Source organism: Mustelus asterias, chromosome 10 (genome assembly GCF_964213995.1).
Source record: "Mustelus asterias chromosome 10, sMusAst1.hap1.1, whole genome shotgun sequence".
In the NCBI taxonomy this organism is placed as follows: domain Eukaryota; kingdom Metazoa; phylum Chordata; class Chondrichthyes; order Carcharhiniformes; family Triakidae; genus Mustelus; species Mustelus asterias.
This window is the reverse complement of record NC_135810.1, coordinates 55,663,761-55,678,346: the sequence shown is the minus strand read 5'-3', so window position 1 is coordinate 55,678,346 and position 14,586 is coordinate 55,663,761. Positions and strand designations below refer to the sequence as shown.

The 14,586-nt window shown below is 44.2% G+C and overlaps 1 protein-coding gene across 1 annotated transcript in view; it reads right to left on the bottom strand.

Moving 5' to 3' along the window:
* The window catches only part of LOC144499596 (matrix metalloproteinase-20-like), a 33,714-nt gene extending 29,098 nt beyond the window's left edge, over positions 1-4,616 (bottom strand). The window contains exons 1-3 of the mRNA XM_078221734.1: positions 4,456-4,616; positions 4,094-4,332; positions 3,858-4,006 (exon numbers count right to left, since the gene is read on the bottom strand). Coding sequence (XP_078077860.1) covers positions 3,858-4,006; positions 4,094-4,332; positions 4,456-4,572 — 505 coding nt within the window. The 5' untranslated portion in view covers positions 4,573-4,616. The remainder of the gene's footprint in view (positions 1-3,857; positions 4,007-4,093; positions 4,333-4,455) is intronic.
* Positions 4,617-14,586: the final 9,970 nt, after the last annotated feature.

Here is a 14,586-nt window from a genome sequence, read left to right as displayed (position 1 = left end):
TTTTCCCGATGCCTGATACTCTAGACTTATGCAATTCTCAAGAGAACTAACTGGTCCTCACCGGGTGCTGGCTGTACCTCACCGGGTGCTGGCTGTCCCTCACCGGGTGCTGGCTGTCCCTCACCGGGTGCTGGCTGTCCCTCACCGGGTGCTGGCTGTCCCTCACCGGGTGCTGGCTGTACCTCACCGGGTGCTGGCTGTACCTCACCGGGTGCTGGCTGTCCCTCACCGGGTGCTGGCTGTCCCTCACCGGGTGCTGGCTGTACCTCACCGGGTGCTGGCTGTCCCTCACCGGGTGCTGGCTATCCCTCACCGGGTGCTGGCTGTCCCTCACCGGGTGCTGGCTGTCCCTCACCGGGTGCTGGCTGTCCCTCACCGGGTGCTGGCTGTCCCTCACCGGGTGCTGGCTGTACCTCACCGGGTGCTGGCTGTCCCTCACCGGGTGCTGGCTGTCCCTCACCGGGTGCTGGCTGTACCTCACCGGGTGCTGGCTGTACCTCACCGGGTGCTGGCTGTCCCTCACCGGGTGCTGGCTGTCCCTCACCGGGTGCTGGCTGTCCCTCACCGGGTGCTGGCTGTCCCTCACCGGGTGCTGGCTGTCCCTCACCGGGTGCTGGCTGTCCCTCACCGGGTGCTGGCTGTACCTCACCGGGTGCTGGCTGTACCTCACCGGGTGCTGGCTGTCCCTCACCGGGTGCTGGCTGTACCTCACCGGGTGCTGGCTGTACCTCACCGGGTGCTGGCTGTACCTCACTGGGTGCTGGCTGTACCTCACTGGGTGCTGGCTGTCCCTCACCGGGTGCTGGCTGTCCCTCACCGGGTGCTAATTGGTCCTCACCGGGTTCTAGCTGTCGGTGCTGGCTGTCCCTCACCGGGTGCTGACCGCCCCTCACCAGGTGCTGGCTGTCTCTCACCAGGAGCAGGGACATCTGGGTGTCATTGTGCATCAATCACTGCAGGTGGCAGGACACAGAGAGTGGTTCATAATGCGTGCTGCATCCTGGACTTTATCAATATCGCCATAGCAAGGAAGAAATGTAAAAACTGCTAAAAATGTTAGTTCAGACTCAACTGGAGTATTGCATCCAGTTCTGAGCACCAAGCTTTGAGAAAGATGTGAAGGAATTAAAGAGAGTGCGGAAAAGATTCACAAGAGCGGTTCCAGGGATGAGGAACTTCAGTTATTCTAAAGTTGAATATGAAGTGAGTTTCTTGAAAATTTAGCAAATCAGACCTTTGGAAGCATACAGCCACGCCACTGTTGCTGCTGGGCCGGTGAACAGGAACTTAGTCGGAGTTATCCTGTATGACAGAATAGTGAGCAATGGTGTGCAGGATGCCTGAGCTAAGGTCATCTCAATTAATTTTCAACCTTTTGGGGATCAAAATTTTCCCCAGCCACCAGAAATGGGAGCTGAAAATGGGATGGGCACTTGTGGGCAGAGCAAGCCTCAGGGATCTCCACCCCACTTCCCACAGACTCCTGCCTGATTACAACCTCAAACTGCAACTAGATTGCAATAGAAAGTCTTGGCTAATATCCATAATTGACCATATCGTGCCTATTATTGTTTATCTCTCTTTCATTAACAACTATTCTATCATATTTTAATATTTTCAAATTACTTTCATTATTCCATCAAAAAATTAACATTCATAACCTGCTGCATTTTTTATTAATAGTGGGGCAGGATTTTGCTGGAGGCTTTGGGATCCCTGACCTCAACTGGAGACCCCAAGCCTGCACTTGACAGGAGCCAAAGCAGGCGAGTTATTTCCCGGAAGTGGCTCCTAACTAGTCTCCCCCGAGCTCCACGTCCCATTAGGACTGCGGGCAGGTTCCTGATGTTGCTGGCCCAGTCACAGAGTGGCACAGATGTATGGGAGATCCATCTAGACATGACCCTGATATTTTCCTGGCCCCTTCACCCATATCCACCCCTGCCATCCCAGATCCGGCAAAGCCCTTCTGTCAGATCCATCAGCTTAAGTTTAAATGACTTTAAGGACTATAAAGAACCATTTACTAATTGAATTGGTGTACATTAGTCAGTCCTTCAGTCAGTTAAATACACTGTTATATTTGGAAAATCTCAGCAGTTCTGACAGCAACTGTGGAGAGAGAATAGAGCCTTTGGGTCAGCGAGACTCGAAATGTTAGCTCTATTCTCTCTCCACAGATGCGGTCAGACCTGCTGAGATTTTCCAGCACTTTTCTGTTTTTGTTTCAAATTCCAGCACCTGCAGTATTTTATATTCACACTTTTATGTTTATTTTGCTTTAAAAGAAAAGAGTTGCTACAAAACCTTTGTGCCTAAAATAAATTAATTTGAAAAAACTTCTCAAAGGGCCGCAAATGGACACAATTAGTGTAAACTCGCCATACTCAATAGTTTAAACTAGGGGTATGGCTGGTTTTAATGGGTGGAGCTGGATTCCAGCACAGTGCTTTTCAAAGCAATGGAATAGATCACAGAAATTCAGTTTACCCTGGATAAAAGACCCATTTGAAATTCCATAGTCTTCAGTGGCCAGATCTGGGTGATGAAAGTCTGAGATGGTGATAAATGAGACCCAAAGGTTTTATTATTGTTAATAGCTCGAAAATACCAGAAGTGATGGAACTGGATAACAATTCCAGTTTCAGAGCTGATGGATTTGTGATTTTCAAATGATCACTTTCAATCTCTGAGAGGAGCAGGGTCATCACAAAATCTATTAACTATCAACAGTTAGCTGAGAAAGATTACTCTCATTTCCTCAAAGTGTGACATTATTGAGGGTGCTAATAATATCCATAAAAATTAGTGTATGGGGAATAGGTTAACAGGTTATTAAATTACAGATTATTTTGGGCTGTTATATCACAAATAACAAAAAAACATTCTAGGCATTAAGTGATGTCAAAGAGAATTTTGCCACCAAATACTGCAAATGCAATAACAGATTTGACTATGCCTCCATAAGAACTGCCATTGACAGTAAATTACTGGTGATCTTTCCGCTGTAGTCTTTTAATCCAGATTATCATCACAATGATTCTTAACATTACTGCACTGTGTAGGCAACTACTCCAAGCATTTTCATTGAAACATAGAATCCCTGCAGTGCAGAAAGAGGTCATTCAGCCCATTGAGCTTGCACCGACAACAATCCCACCCAGGCCCTATCCCCATTACCCCATATATTTACTCCACTAATCACCCTGACACTGAGGGGCAATTTAGCATGGCCAATCAACTTAACCCACACATCTTTGGAATGTGGGAGGAAACTGGAGCACCCGGAGGGAACCCACGCAGACATAGGGAAAACGTGCAAACTCCACACTTTCACCCGAAGCCGGAATTGAACCTGGGTCCTTGGCACAGTGAGGCAGCAGTGCTAACCACTGTGCCACCCACCATGCTGCCCTTAGGATGAGCCTTTGCTGCCACCAATAAATCCATTAAAACCATCTTGAATGACATTGCAAGTGTTCTCGAAAGATACAAAGGCTGGGGTTCTCTGGTATTGCACGCCCCGCTGCCGCTGCCAGTGAGAACAGAGAATTTGGTGCTCAGCCAAATCTCCATTCACAGCAGCTGGAACGGAAAATCCCAGATGCTGGCGAGGACAGAGAATTCCAGCTGATGTATTGAAATTTAACTCAATGAAATGTGATAAACACTTAATAAGGATATACAATATCAATAACAATACTTCCGATTAAATAACAAATACATTTCAAAGATTCAGTACATAAACCATACAGTCTATGTTCCCGTGAAATGAATTCAAAGAAAGTGAATAAAAACTTAAGGGGATAAGTTATTCCCTTGCTAATGAGCAACAAGTTTAAGAACAGTTAACGTACCACGTCGTTCAAATGAAATCATGATATCAGCTTCAATATTATGGACTCTGACAAAATTCAGTGGGATTGCCTTTTGCCAAACACTCACAGCCCTCCAAATGGCATCTTCCACCTCAAAGTAGCTTAGTCGAGGTACATAGTTCACTACTCTTGAGGAAGGAAAAACATGGTTTTATCATTGTAATTTTTGTTTGTTAATCAAAAATAGAAAGAGATAGGCTGCCAAAATTCTTTACCTGTATGTGACATATGGTTTCCTCCAACGGGGTCTCCCTGGATAGAGACTGTAGTGAGCAACATCAGGAAATCCACATCGAGGCATTTTCATTATTTCCATAGTTTCCTGGGTCAGTTTCCCCGTTTCCTTCAATCCATAGAAATGCTGCACTTCTCGAATCTTTCCTGAGAGAGAGTCCTTACTTTCTAAAAGACCTTCAGAGCCATCCGCTAAGGTGTAGAACTGTTTAATATATTTCTATTCAAAAGAGTAAAAGATCAGGTCAAATATATTTCATAAAACCCCTCTCTTAACTTGTTTTAAGAAATGTACAACTCACCAATCTTTCAACATATTCACAAATGATTGAATATTGCAAACCTGTGCATAGTTCAAGTCACTTGGAGACATTTCCATATCTTCACTTTGATAAAAAATGGGCAAAGAGGAAACAATCTTCATAAAGAGAAAAGAAAGTGAATAGTAAAGAGACTTCATCTTCAGAGCTGATCCTAATGAACTAAATCATTTCTTGTTGACACGGGAGATCTTCCTGCAGTTAATCATTTAAAACCTTGATGATTCATTTCTTGTTAAAGAAAGTTTCCGCCAGTAGGTTACAATTTGATTGGGAGGAGAATGATGTAAGAATAATTAGCTAAATAACGCATTAAAATGCATTAAAAAGTACTGGCCCAGACTGACATACTATTGAGTGCAGAAATCCTACACATACAGTAATTAAAAATAATGTTCATGGGCAATTAGACAATTAAGTAAGATGTCTATGTTGCCAATATACTGATGAGGCAGTAATGATGAAACTTTAATGTCTTTCAGTCTTTTTTAGTCAATAAAAACAAGATGTCAATAAAGGAGCAGAAAGGATTTATTATATTAAGCTGCACGAAAGAATCTTTCCTAATGTATCATTGAGCAGCTGAAGGTAGGTTCCAGATTTGAGCCCCACTCTTTCTTCAGTTAATTGGCAATAATGCAGCGACCATAAAGGCCTCAAAAGACCCAGGAGGGGTTACAGAGGGAAAGGACTGTCAGAATTCTCTCTGCTCCAGATTGGAAATGTGGATTTCTTGGATGAAAACAGAATGTCTCCCAGTGGAGAATAGTTCACCAAAATGTAGTGCAAATATTTACATTTACATGACAATGCTTGGATAAGACATTGTACCCTCGAATGGATCAACATTTTCCAGCAAGGAAAAATAGTTGGTGCTGAATATTTGGCAAATAAATAAGTTCTAATCAGCATTAAGTAATTATATCCTGTTGGCAAATTCACCTAAAATCACATGGTGTCCTTAAAACTGAGTTAACATTCATAAATCACATGAACTCTAGGAAACTGTAATATGTCCTCGGAGACAGAAGTCCCTTCACCAAAATCCCTTTATTTATAAGTCTGACAACAGCGCACAGAATGCTTTCAGTTTGGAGTCTACACTCGGAGTCCCAGAGGAACTGGCACTCCTGGTTAAGTGCAAAGTAAGAGGCTCCCTGATTGGCCCATCAGTTTGGTCCTTAATCAGGGAGTTCATATTCTAACAGGCCAACCCTAATGCCTGATTAAAGTCATTTCAGATACGTGAGAAAAATGGAAATAGTTAACCGTGAGACTTCACAATATACACTATGAGAAAAAGTATCTCTCTTCCAGTTAGCATCTGATTGCAATTGGGTAATGGAGTTAAAAACACTTCACTTGTCATAGGAGAATAAAGGGTTATGTTATTTCGGTCACAGAAATAGTCATCCTTTACCTTGTCCCCATGTTGTTGAATTTGGCAACAAAATGCAAATGATGGGCGGCACGGTAGCACAGTGGTTAGCACTGCTGCTTCACAGCTCCAGGGACCTGGGTTTGATTCCCGGCTTGGGTCACTGTCTGTGTGGAGTTTGCACATTCTCCTCGTGTCCGTGTGGGTTTCCTCCGGGTGCTCCGGTTTCCTCCCACAGTCTAAAGATGTGCGAGTTAGGTTGATTGGCCATGCTAAAAATTGCCCTTAGTGTCCTGAGATGCGTAGGTTAGGGGGATTAGTGGGTAAATCTGTAGGGATATGGGGGTAGGGCCTGGGTGGGATTGTGGTCGGTGCAGACTCGATGGGCCTAATGGCCTTTTTCTGTACTGTAGGGTTTCTATGATTTCTATGATTTCCATAAGCCATCCTGGGACCTTGTTCCATATCGACAGGAACTGATGATCAGGCAGAATAAACAAGTTGCAGTTTATGGGTCAATCTGGTATTTCTCATTCAAACTGCTTGCCATGGCAATCTATGGTATCCTCCATTGAGTAATGGCATCTCTGTCAGAAATTCCCCTGACAGCCCAATGCATAAACATTGAAACGTGTAAATCACAGACATTGGTTGAAATGCAATTGAAGGAATTTATTTTGAAATTCCAATGTTTAAAATTGGCGTTGGTGACACAAAAGATCATCCTGCTGACCAGATACAGCAAAACCAGGAAAAGGGATAGTGGAATCTAGGAGGATAATTACCGGGGAATAGTTCCTCAAGGGTCTCTTACTAATCCAAATTAGTGACAAGGAACTAAAGATTTTCAGAAATCGTGAATTATAAGGTGCCCTTCCATTTGATGATTGAAGTGTTTCCTTCAGCAAAGATAGCAATGAAAATCAATAACTTTAAAACCTGGCTAAACGCCTGAATTGTGAATTCCTCTTCAACTGATAGTTTCGGCAATTAATAGTGATGCCAATTCTATTCTCCCTCATACCCCCATGTCACCTCCATTTCCCTCAGACTCCAGTGCAATTCCATTCCCCCCATATCCCCATGCCACGTCCATTCCCTCATATCCCCTGCCACCTCCATTTCCCCCATGCCCCCATGCAATGTCCAAGCCTCCATTTCCTTATGCAATTTCCATAGCCACTGAACATTTATCCTTACATGCAGACCTCAGGAGCCATGTGGAGATGAAAAAATTTCCAACAGTCTGAGAGAGCTCTCAGTCATACACACGTACTACAAAAAAACTCACATTATGAGACTCACATTAGTGACCACTGGACAATCTGGCAGTGCCTACAAGACACCCTGGCAGTGCCCACTGGGCACCCAGCAGTGCCAGTTGGGCACCCTGGCAGTGGCAGTTTGGCACCACCAGTGTGCTGGAGGCAATGCCAACGGGTAGGGCCTGAATGGGGCTATGATGGGGGGCGGTGCAATGTGGGAGCGGCCAATGAGCGGTGGATCATGTCAAGAGTCTTGATGGGGGGGATCATGATCGGGGGCACATTGGGGGCCATGGTAAGAGGCCATATCTGGGATTGGGCAGAGACACCCATCAGGAGGATCCTAGTGTCAATGACCCATGTCGGGGAGGGGGTGGGAGAACATGTCACAGATGAGGGGGGTCCTGATGTTCATGGGGAGATTGATGGGATCTCCCAGTGCACTGTGAAATCAGAGAGCCCCTGCAAAATGGCACCCAAGTGCCATGAATCCAGGGTCACTGGTATGGTTTGGACTTGTTACCTCCAGCAGCCCCCTCCCCCCAGTACCAGTGCAAAACTCTCAACTCTTCATAAAAGTGACTAGGTGTGAGAGGATTGCAGTGTGGTGCGCCTGAGAGACCGACGCAGATTGCCCCTGTTATCTCACCAATGTGAAGTTGTTTTTTGGGAGAATTCCACCCCATGTGTTGTCAACACAAACAAACAAACTTCTAGTAACTAACCAGAAGTCAGCTAATAATTTAATGGCCTCTTAAACCTGTCAATCAAATTGCGAACTCAGAACCCTGCTAAGATAAGTGCTTTTGTAGTTTTTGACATTCAGCAAAACATTCATAATGAGCTCATAATTGGTAATAATAGCCCTTTGTAAATATCAACAGTGAAGTGTATTGAAACTGCAGAAACAGTTGGCTTTTTTCTTAAGCTACACTAGATAACCTGTCAATCAATATATTCCAACAGCAGCGATCTACTTTTTGTAAGTTAGCTGACAGCTACAGCCTAATTATTTTTCATTTTTAATGGGCCACGGTTTAAATAACTTTAGATCAATGACACTTAAACAGACATTGGACCTGATTTTACCATTTTCATTCTAAGTTCTGGGCACAATTCAGATCTGACTTGGAAATCTGCTTTCAGGCGCCCCCGTTCGCACTCAGCCTGAAAAAAAAATCGCGAGTCTTAATCGCGCTGTGGGCGGGGCTTATCGCGCCCGAAACGATCGGAGCTCTGAACTGCGCATGCGCAGTTAGAAAAAAATTTGAAAACGCGCTCGTGTCAGATCGCTCCCGGGCCGCAGAAAGAGGAGAAAGTGGCCCGGGAGCGATAGTCCCCACAGACATAACTGTCCCCCTATCCACCCACCCCCACACTACCCAGACCGATCGCGACCCCCTGCCCCCTTCCCTCCCACCAATTGTCCACAAAGTGGCAGAGGACCCCCCCGCCACCCCCCCGCTCCCCCTAGAGATACATCCCGCCTCCCTCCCTCCCCCCCAGAGAATGATCTGGCCTCACTCCCCCAAACTCTCCCCCCCCCCAGAGAGTGATCTGGCCTCACTCTCCCCCCGCCCCCCTCCCCCAACCAGAGAATGATCTGGCCTCAATCCCTCCCCACAAGAGAATGATCTGGCCTCACTCCCCCCCCCCCCACCCCCCCCAGAGGTACATCTGACCCGCCCCCTCCTCCCTCCCCCCACCAGCCAGACAATGATCGGCCCTCTCCCCCACCAGAGAATGATCTGGCCCACTTCCCTCCTCCCCCCCCATTACCGATCTCAGTCAGGGAGCCGTTGGAAGCTCTGAACTCGCCTCTTCAGCAGCTGGAGCGTCTGACTCAGACTTTTATTCAGCAAGTCCATTTCGGCACGATTCCGGATTGGCAAACGTGGTGGTAAAGGGGGAAATGCTGATAAAGTTGGGCGGGCAGTTCATTAATTCATTTTAAATGCATGCAAATGCATTTAAATCGCCGTTGCGCCCGTTTCGGGTGCGAATTGGATTGCGGTCATTCCCGGGTCTCGGTAAAGTGGCAATCTGCGCAGATGCGGGCACGGATCGTGTTAATGGCCTCACACCCGACTTTACCACGTTTTCACGCCCGAAAACGGGCACGATGCAATGGTAAAATCGGGCCCATTATCTGCCGCTCACAAGTGTTTATGTGGCCTCCATAAACCTATGACTCCCACACAGTGGATGAATGACAATGGGGTCTGTTTGAACTCAGCACCAGTTCCAAATGTTCCTGTAAGGTTCAGGTTTCATGCCATGTCCCTTTCCCTATCATAAAAATAAGCTTAGCTGGAAATAGAGTGGAAATTTTATATCAGATCCCATCCATCATTTGAAAAGGCTTCTAGAGTCAGCATGACTCCACAAAAATCTTGTCCAAAATTCCAATTCATGACATGGACCATGAGAAGACCATGAGAAGACCCACTTCAAGAATTTCTGGGCCAATATATTAATATTCCAAATTTAAAGTTCAATCATGAAGGTAACAATAACTGCATTCATTTCTGAACAATGGCTCCAGCTTATTTTTCTCAGATGATCCATTTTTTGTTGTCCATTTAGAATGTAGTAACTAATTGTGTGTCAGGGGACAATCAGCACTTTACTGGTTTAACAGACGACTAATCTTACATCGATCTCCATTGAAACTAGATTGACAATTAGAAACCCTTAGGAACATTTACAAGTTGTGACTGTTACTTTCTATTGCTAGAATTAGTCTGGTCAAGGATAGACATCACACTTTTAAACTTTTTCCATCCTGTACTAGATTCCAGGCATTTACTTCCCTTTGCAAGCTGTTTCCATTCCCTTCTGTCCGAAAGACGTGCTGGGTCGGTGCATTGGCCACACTAAATTCTCCCCCAATGTACCCGCACAGGCGCCAGAGTGTGGCGACTAGGGGATTTTCACAGTAACTTCATTGCAGTGTTAATGTAAGCCTTCTAGTGACACTAATAAATAAACTTTAAAAAAACTTTAACTTTAAATACCATTCCCCACCCACTTGTAAGCTGTTTCCATTCCATTCTGATGGTCTCGCCCTGGCCCCCACCACAGAAACATCATTTCTCTCCTATTGGTGCTTCACCAATATTATTGCCCCAGGACAACATCACTGAAACTTTCAGCCCTCTCTTTGGGCAAGTGCTGCATTTTTCTTCAAGGTCAATCTTCAACTGAGAACATTTTTTGCAGCCTTCACTTACCTTTAAGAGGGACAGACTACTTTGGTGATCTAGAGGCGTGTTGAGACACAAGATAAAGCTTCAGACTCTCTTGTGTGTAGTACAATAAGCTAGAGGCTTGAGTTGCCCTCAGCTGCATGCCACTATCATAGCAGAAAATAATTTCTAAGCTGCCTACCTCTCCTGGAACTGTTACAGTCCAATATAAATTGAGACTCTCGCACCCAGCTAACAGCACATTCCAATTATTAAATCCTTGTGTTTTGATAACTTAGCAGCCAAGGCTGATTGTTGAAGGGTGGTTCTATTTGTTGGTGTAATTTTAATTAAGGTTGAATCATAAAGTTTTCAACAGCTCATGCATCATAATTATTATTTAAATTATCTCTAATCTGTGCTCAGGATTATTCCATTTCAGTTCAGTCTCGGGTCTAATTCCTGGCATTAAGTCTTTGTGCAACCAAAGATGCTTTAACTTATCAAGGCTACATAACACAATTCTGGTCAACGTGAATGTTGTCACAAGGAGGTACAATAAAATAAATAATTCAAATGTGTTTTGAAGTTGAGTGTATAAAGATGTACAGAATGTCTATAAAGAATGCAAAATACTAAAAGGGAAACAGTAAGGCATGGTCCCTTTAAAAACTGGTTATATCAGGACCTTTAAAAGCTGTTTTTGTTCAATGCTGAGATGTTTAAAATGCAGAGTAGCATAGGCTTTAACTGGCAACATTTGTTTCAAAAGGAGCAAGCCTTAGGGTTGCCTTGGTAACCGGATCTGCAGGTTTTGCATTGCGTCAGCCGATGAGTTTAAAGAAGATACTCAGCTAACAACCTATGAGTTTAAAGAAACACAGCTAAAGCGGACCTATCAAATTTGAATTTACTATTGTTGCCAATCTCAAGCCAATCCTGAGTACAGGAATGTTGATAGGTCATTAGGATTATAAAAGAGGAACACAACTGCCTTCAGTGCAGTTCAACCAGAAGCAGGGTTGGTTGAACTGGATCAGTCGCTTCTCGGCCTTTTGGCTAAGATCAAGTGTAGCATTGATGTGCTGCACTTGTTTGAAGTCATGAGGTTACACTGAGGCTTCATTTGAAGCAGTTTTTTAAAGCGGCCTTTTGGCTAAGATGCAAATGAGATTGAGCCTTGGAGAAGGTGCAATGCCTGCTCCAATCAGCTTGGATCTTGTAGATCAAGCCCAAGACAGGAAGTGAGAGGCCTGTCTTGTCAGCTTGGATCGGGAATGTCCCACTTGCTGAGACTCTGAATTGGACTTTGATTGGATTGAATTGGATATATAAACAAAAAAACATTGGTTCTTAACCCTGCCAACTTCAGACAGGGTTTAAAATAAATCACCCTCTAACCAGCAGCAAGTACCAAATCACACAGTGCTTACAGACAGCTGACAGCTAACGAAGGACTCCAAACTTCCGAATGCTATCAGACCTGGTTGTATATAGTTTTTTGAGAGTGACTAAGATTTGGTTATTGCTGTTTCAGCACTGAATGGTCCTTGTTTTATCCGAACAGCATTTCAGTCGAAAACTCCCTTTAATTCAAATGTTACTTGTTTAGTTAAAGTTCCTGGTTATCTAAACAAAATACCTTGTCAATTGTTCACTTAAAGCCTTTATGTTAATGAATCTATAACGTTAATTAAGAGCAGCTAACACCTTCCCAAATAATTGTAGCAGATTATGACGCGAGGTAAAGGGGATTAATCTCTGTGTCGTAACAGATGACTTGGTTTGAAAAATCCAACTGATTTTAGAAAGGGGCTTTTTTCCCTCTCTCTCAGTACTGCATGACTTAGGTTCATTGTTAACAACTCAGCTCATGTTACCTGTGAGTATCTCAAAATCTTGAAGGATAACTTGGACACTGGTTCTCAGTGGTGTCTGTTTATTTTGAATCATGTCATAGAGGTTTACAGCATGGAAACAGGCCCAACCGGTCCATGCCGCCCCTTTGTTTAACCACTAAGTTAGTCCCAATTGCCCGTGTTTGGCCCATATCCCTCCATACCCATCTTACCCATGTAACTGTCTAAACAATTTTTAAAAGACAAAATTGTACCCGCCTCTACTATACCTCTGGCAGCTTGTTCCTGACACTCTCCACCCTCTGTGTGGAAAAAATTGCCCCTCTGGACCCTTTTATATCTTTCCCTTGTGAGGAACAATGTACAACCCAGTGACAAATGGTCCAGTTATTGTGGAAACAATTAATAAAGAGTATTTATTAAAGTAAAAGAAAAACACAGCAAGAAATATGCGCTATGACATTTAAGTATGTTAATAACTAAACACAACATTTTTATCTGAAATTGCTTCTTGTTCCCAAAATATACCCACATTCCCTGAACTCACTGAGACTCCTTTTTCCTAAAGAACATAACTCTATGGGCTAAATCTTAGCAAAAAATGGCAGAATGTTGTTTCTGGTGAGGAAAACAGCGTGTCTCTCTCCAGAGAAACCAGTCAATTCTCTCTCCAGATCTTTCAAGACTGCCAGAAAAAATCAAGGGGGCATGTTTCATGCCATCATACAGGAGGTGGGGCTGAACACAGTGCCAAAACTCGGCTGCTCAGAAATCAGGGCACCATCTTTAAAGGGCGCCCTGATCGTAACCTGTATACGCCCCCCCCATCCATCCCGCAGCCCAGCACAGAGGTTACAGGGGCTCCCCTCCCCATCCCACCTCCAATCAGAGTCGGCACATCTCAGCCACCCCCAATCATTGGCCCCTTTTCCCTGTACCCCCCCCCCGATCATCAGCCTCTTCTACACCCACCTCGCCCCTTGGCACAGGTTGGCACTGTTAGGTTAACGTGGTGCCATCTGCCCCTTGATGAAGGTTGGCACTGTCAGGGGGTATTGCCAGGCTATTTCCTGGCCATGTTCCTCTCGCCCGGGGGCTATATGTACATTTGCGTACCTGAGGAGATCCCCATAACAGGTTCACATCTAGGTGAATCTGTTGTAAACTGTGCTGACATGACGTCACATCAGCACGGTGTCAATATATGACAGGGGTCAATATATGGCATGTTAATAATATTTAAAAACATTCAAATACATGCAAAGCAGGTTCACATCCATTATGACATCGTCGGCAAGGGGCGGGGAAGATCTGAAATCTGTGCCTTCTGGATCTTGAGCCCCACCGTCAACCTTGCAGATGACGAATACAGACTCAAGATCCCGCCCTATAAGTCAAATCCAGCTAACAGTTACCATACAATCCTGCTTAAATGTCCAGGTCTGGGAAACCATCTTTTCCTGGTTCAGTGCAAGCACAAAACTTGGTCTTTTGAGGAGAATATCTGCAATCTATCATGTCTCTAAATCTTAGATAGACCAGGTCTCCGTGGTTCTGATCATAGATGGAACTGGCCTCTATGATGGAAATAACCTGCCTGATTGTTGGATGGAAAACTGCCCCCCTTCCCCATTGAGGGTGCTAGCAGTTATACTGTTCAGTCTCTCTGATATTCGACCTTGTGGATTCGACTGTCTATCTCTGAAATTCCCTGTCTTTAGAAGTTATTATTTGTATAGCCTCTGGTAAACTATGTTTTTGATATAACAATTTGTACCTCAATTTCTCTAGATGCCTGCTAATCTTGTTACTGGGAAAATCACATCTCATTATTCGTCTAGACAATTGCTAATCTTGTTACTGGGCAAATTGCATCTCATTATTCCTCTCGACACCTGCTAATCTTGTGACTTGTCTATTGTTTTGTTTTCATCTCAAATTCAACTGTTAACCTTGTTAACTTCCCAAATTCCTAACATCATCCATTGAACATTGAGGCTACGAATTCCTAATAATTGATTCCTGATGTCAGGATTAGGCAGGTGATCAGAAAAATATCAATTAATATAAGCAGCTAAGTAAGTTGAAGGTTTTGATCAAATTGAAGTGGCTACATTGAATTTGATCACCTAATTTACAGACTTGGAAGACTTTGTTTATAAATGGTTCCAACCGTCAATGTTCTCAGTAAGCTGCATGGGTGTATGGCCACACAACCGCCTGAAAGGTACACACAGACCTTGTTCTGGGATAAATAATGTGTGTGCATTAAGCTGTGCTCTAAACAAAACTGCTGTTCGCAGCAACTACATTTTAAAGGAAAGATTGCTGACAGTTTATGTCAGGATAATGTTCTGTTAAGCCCAAACCCAACAACACCACCACCACAACAATGTAACCCCACCAATGATAACTGCCTTATGATAGCAGCTATTATCAATGTAGAAAACAAAGGGTGGAGGGA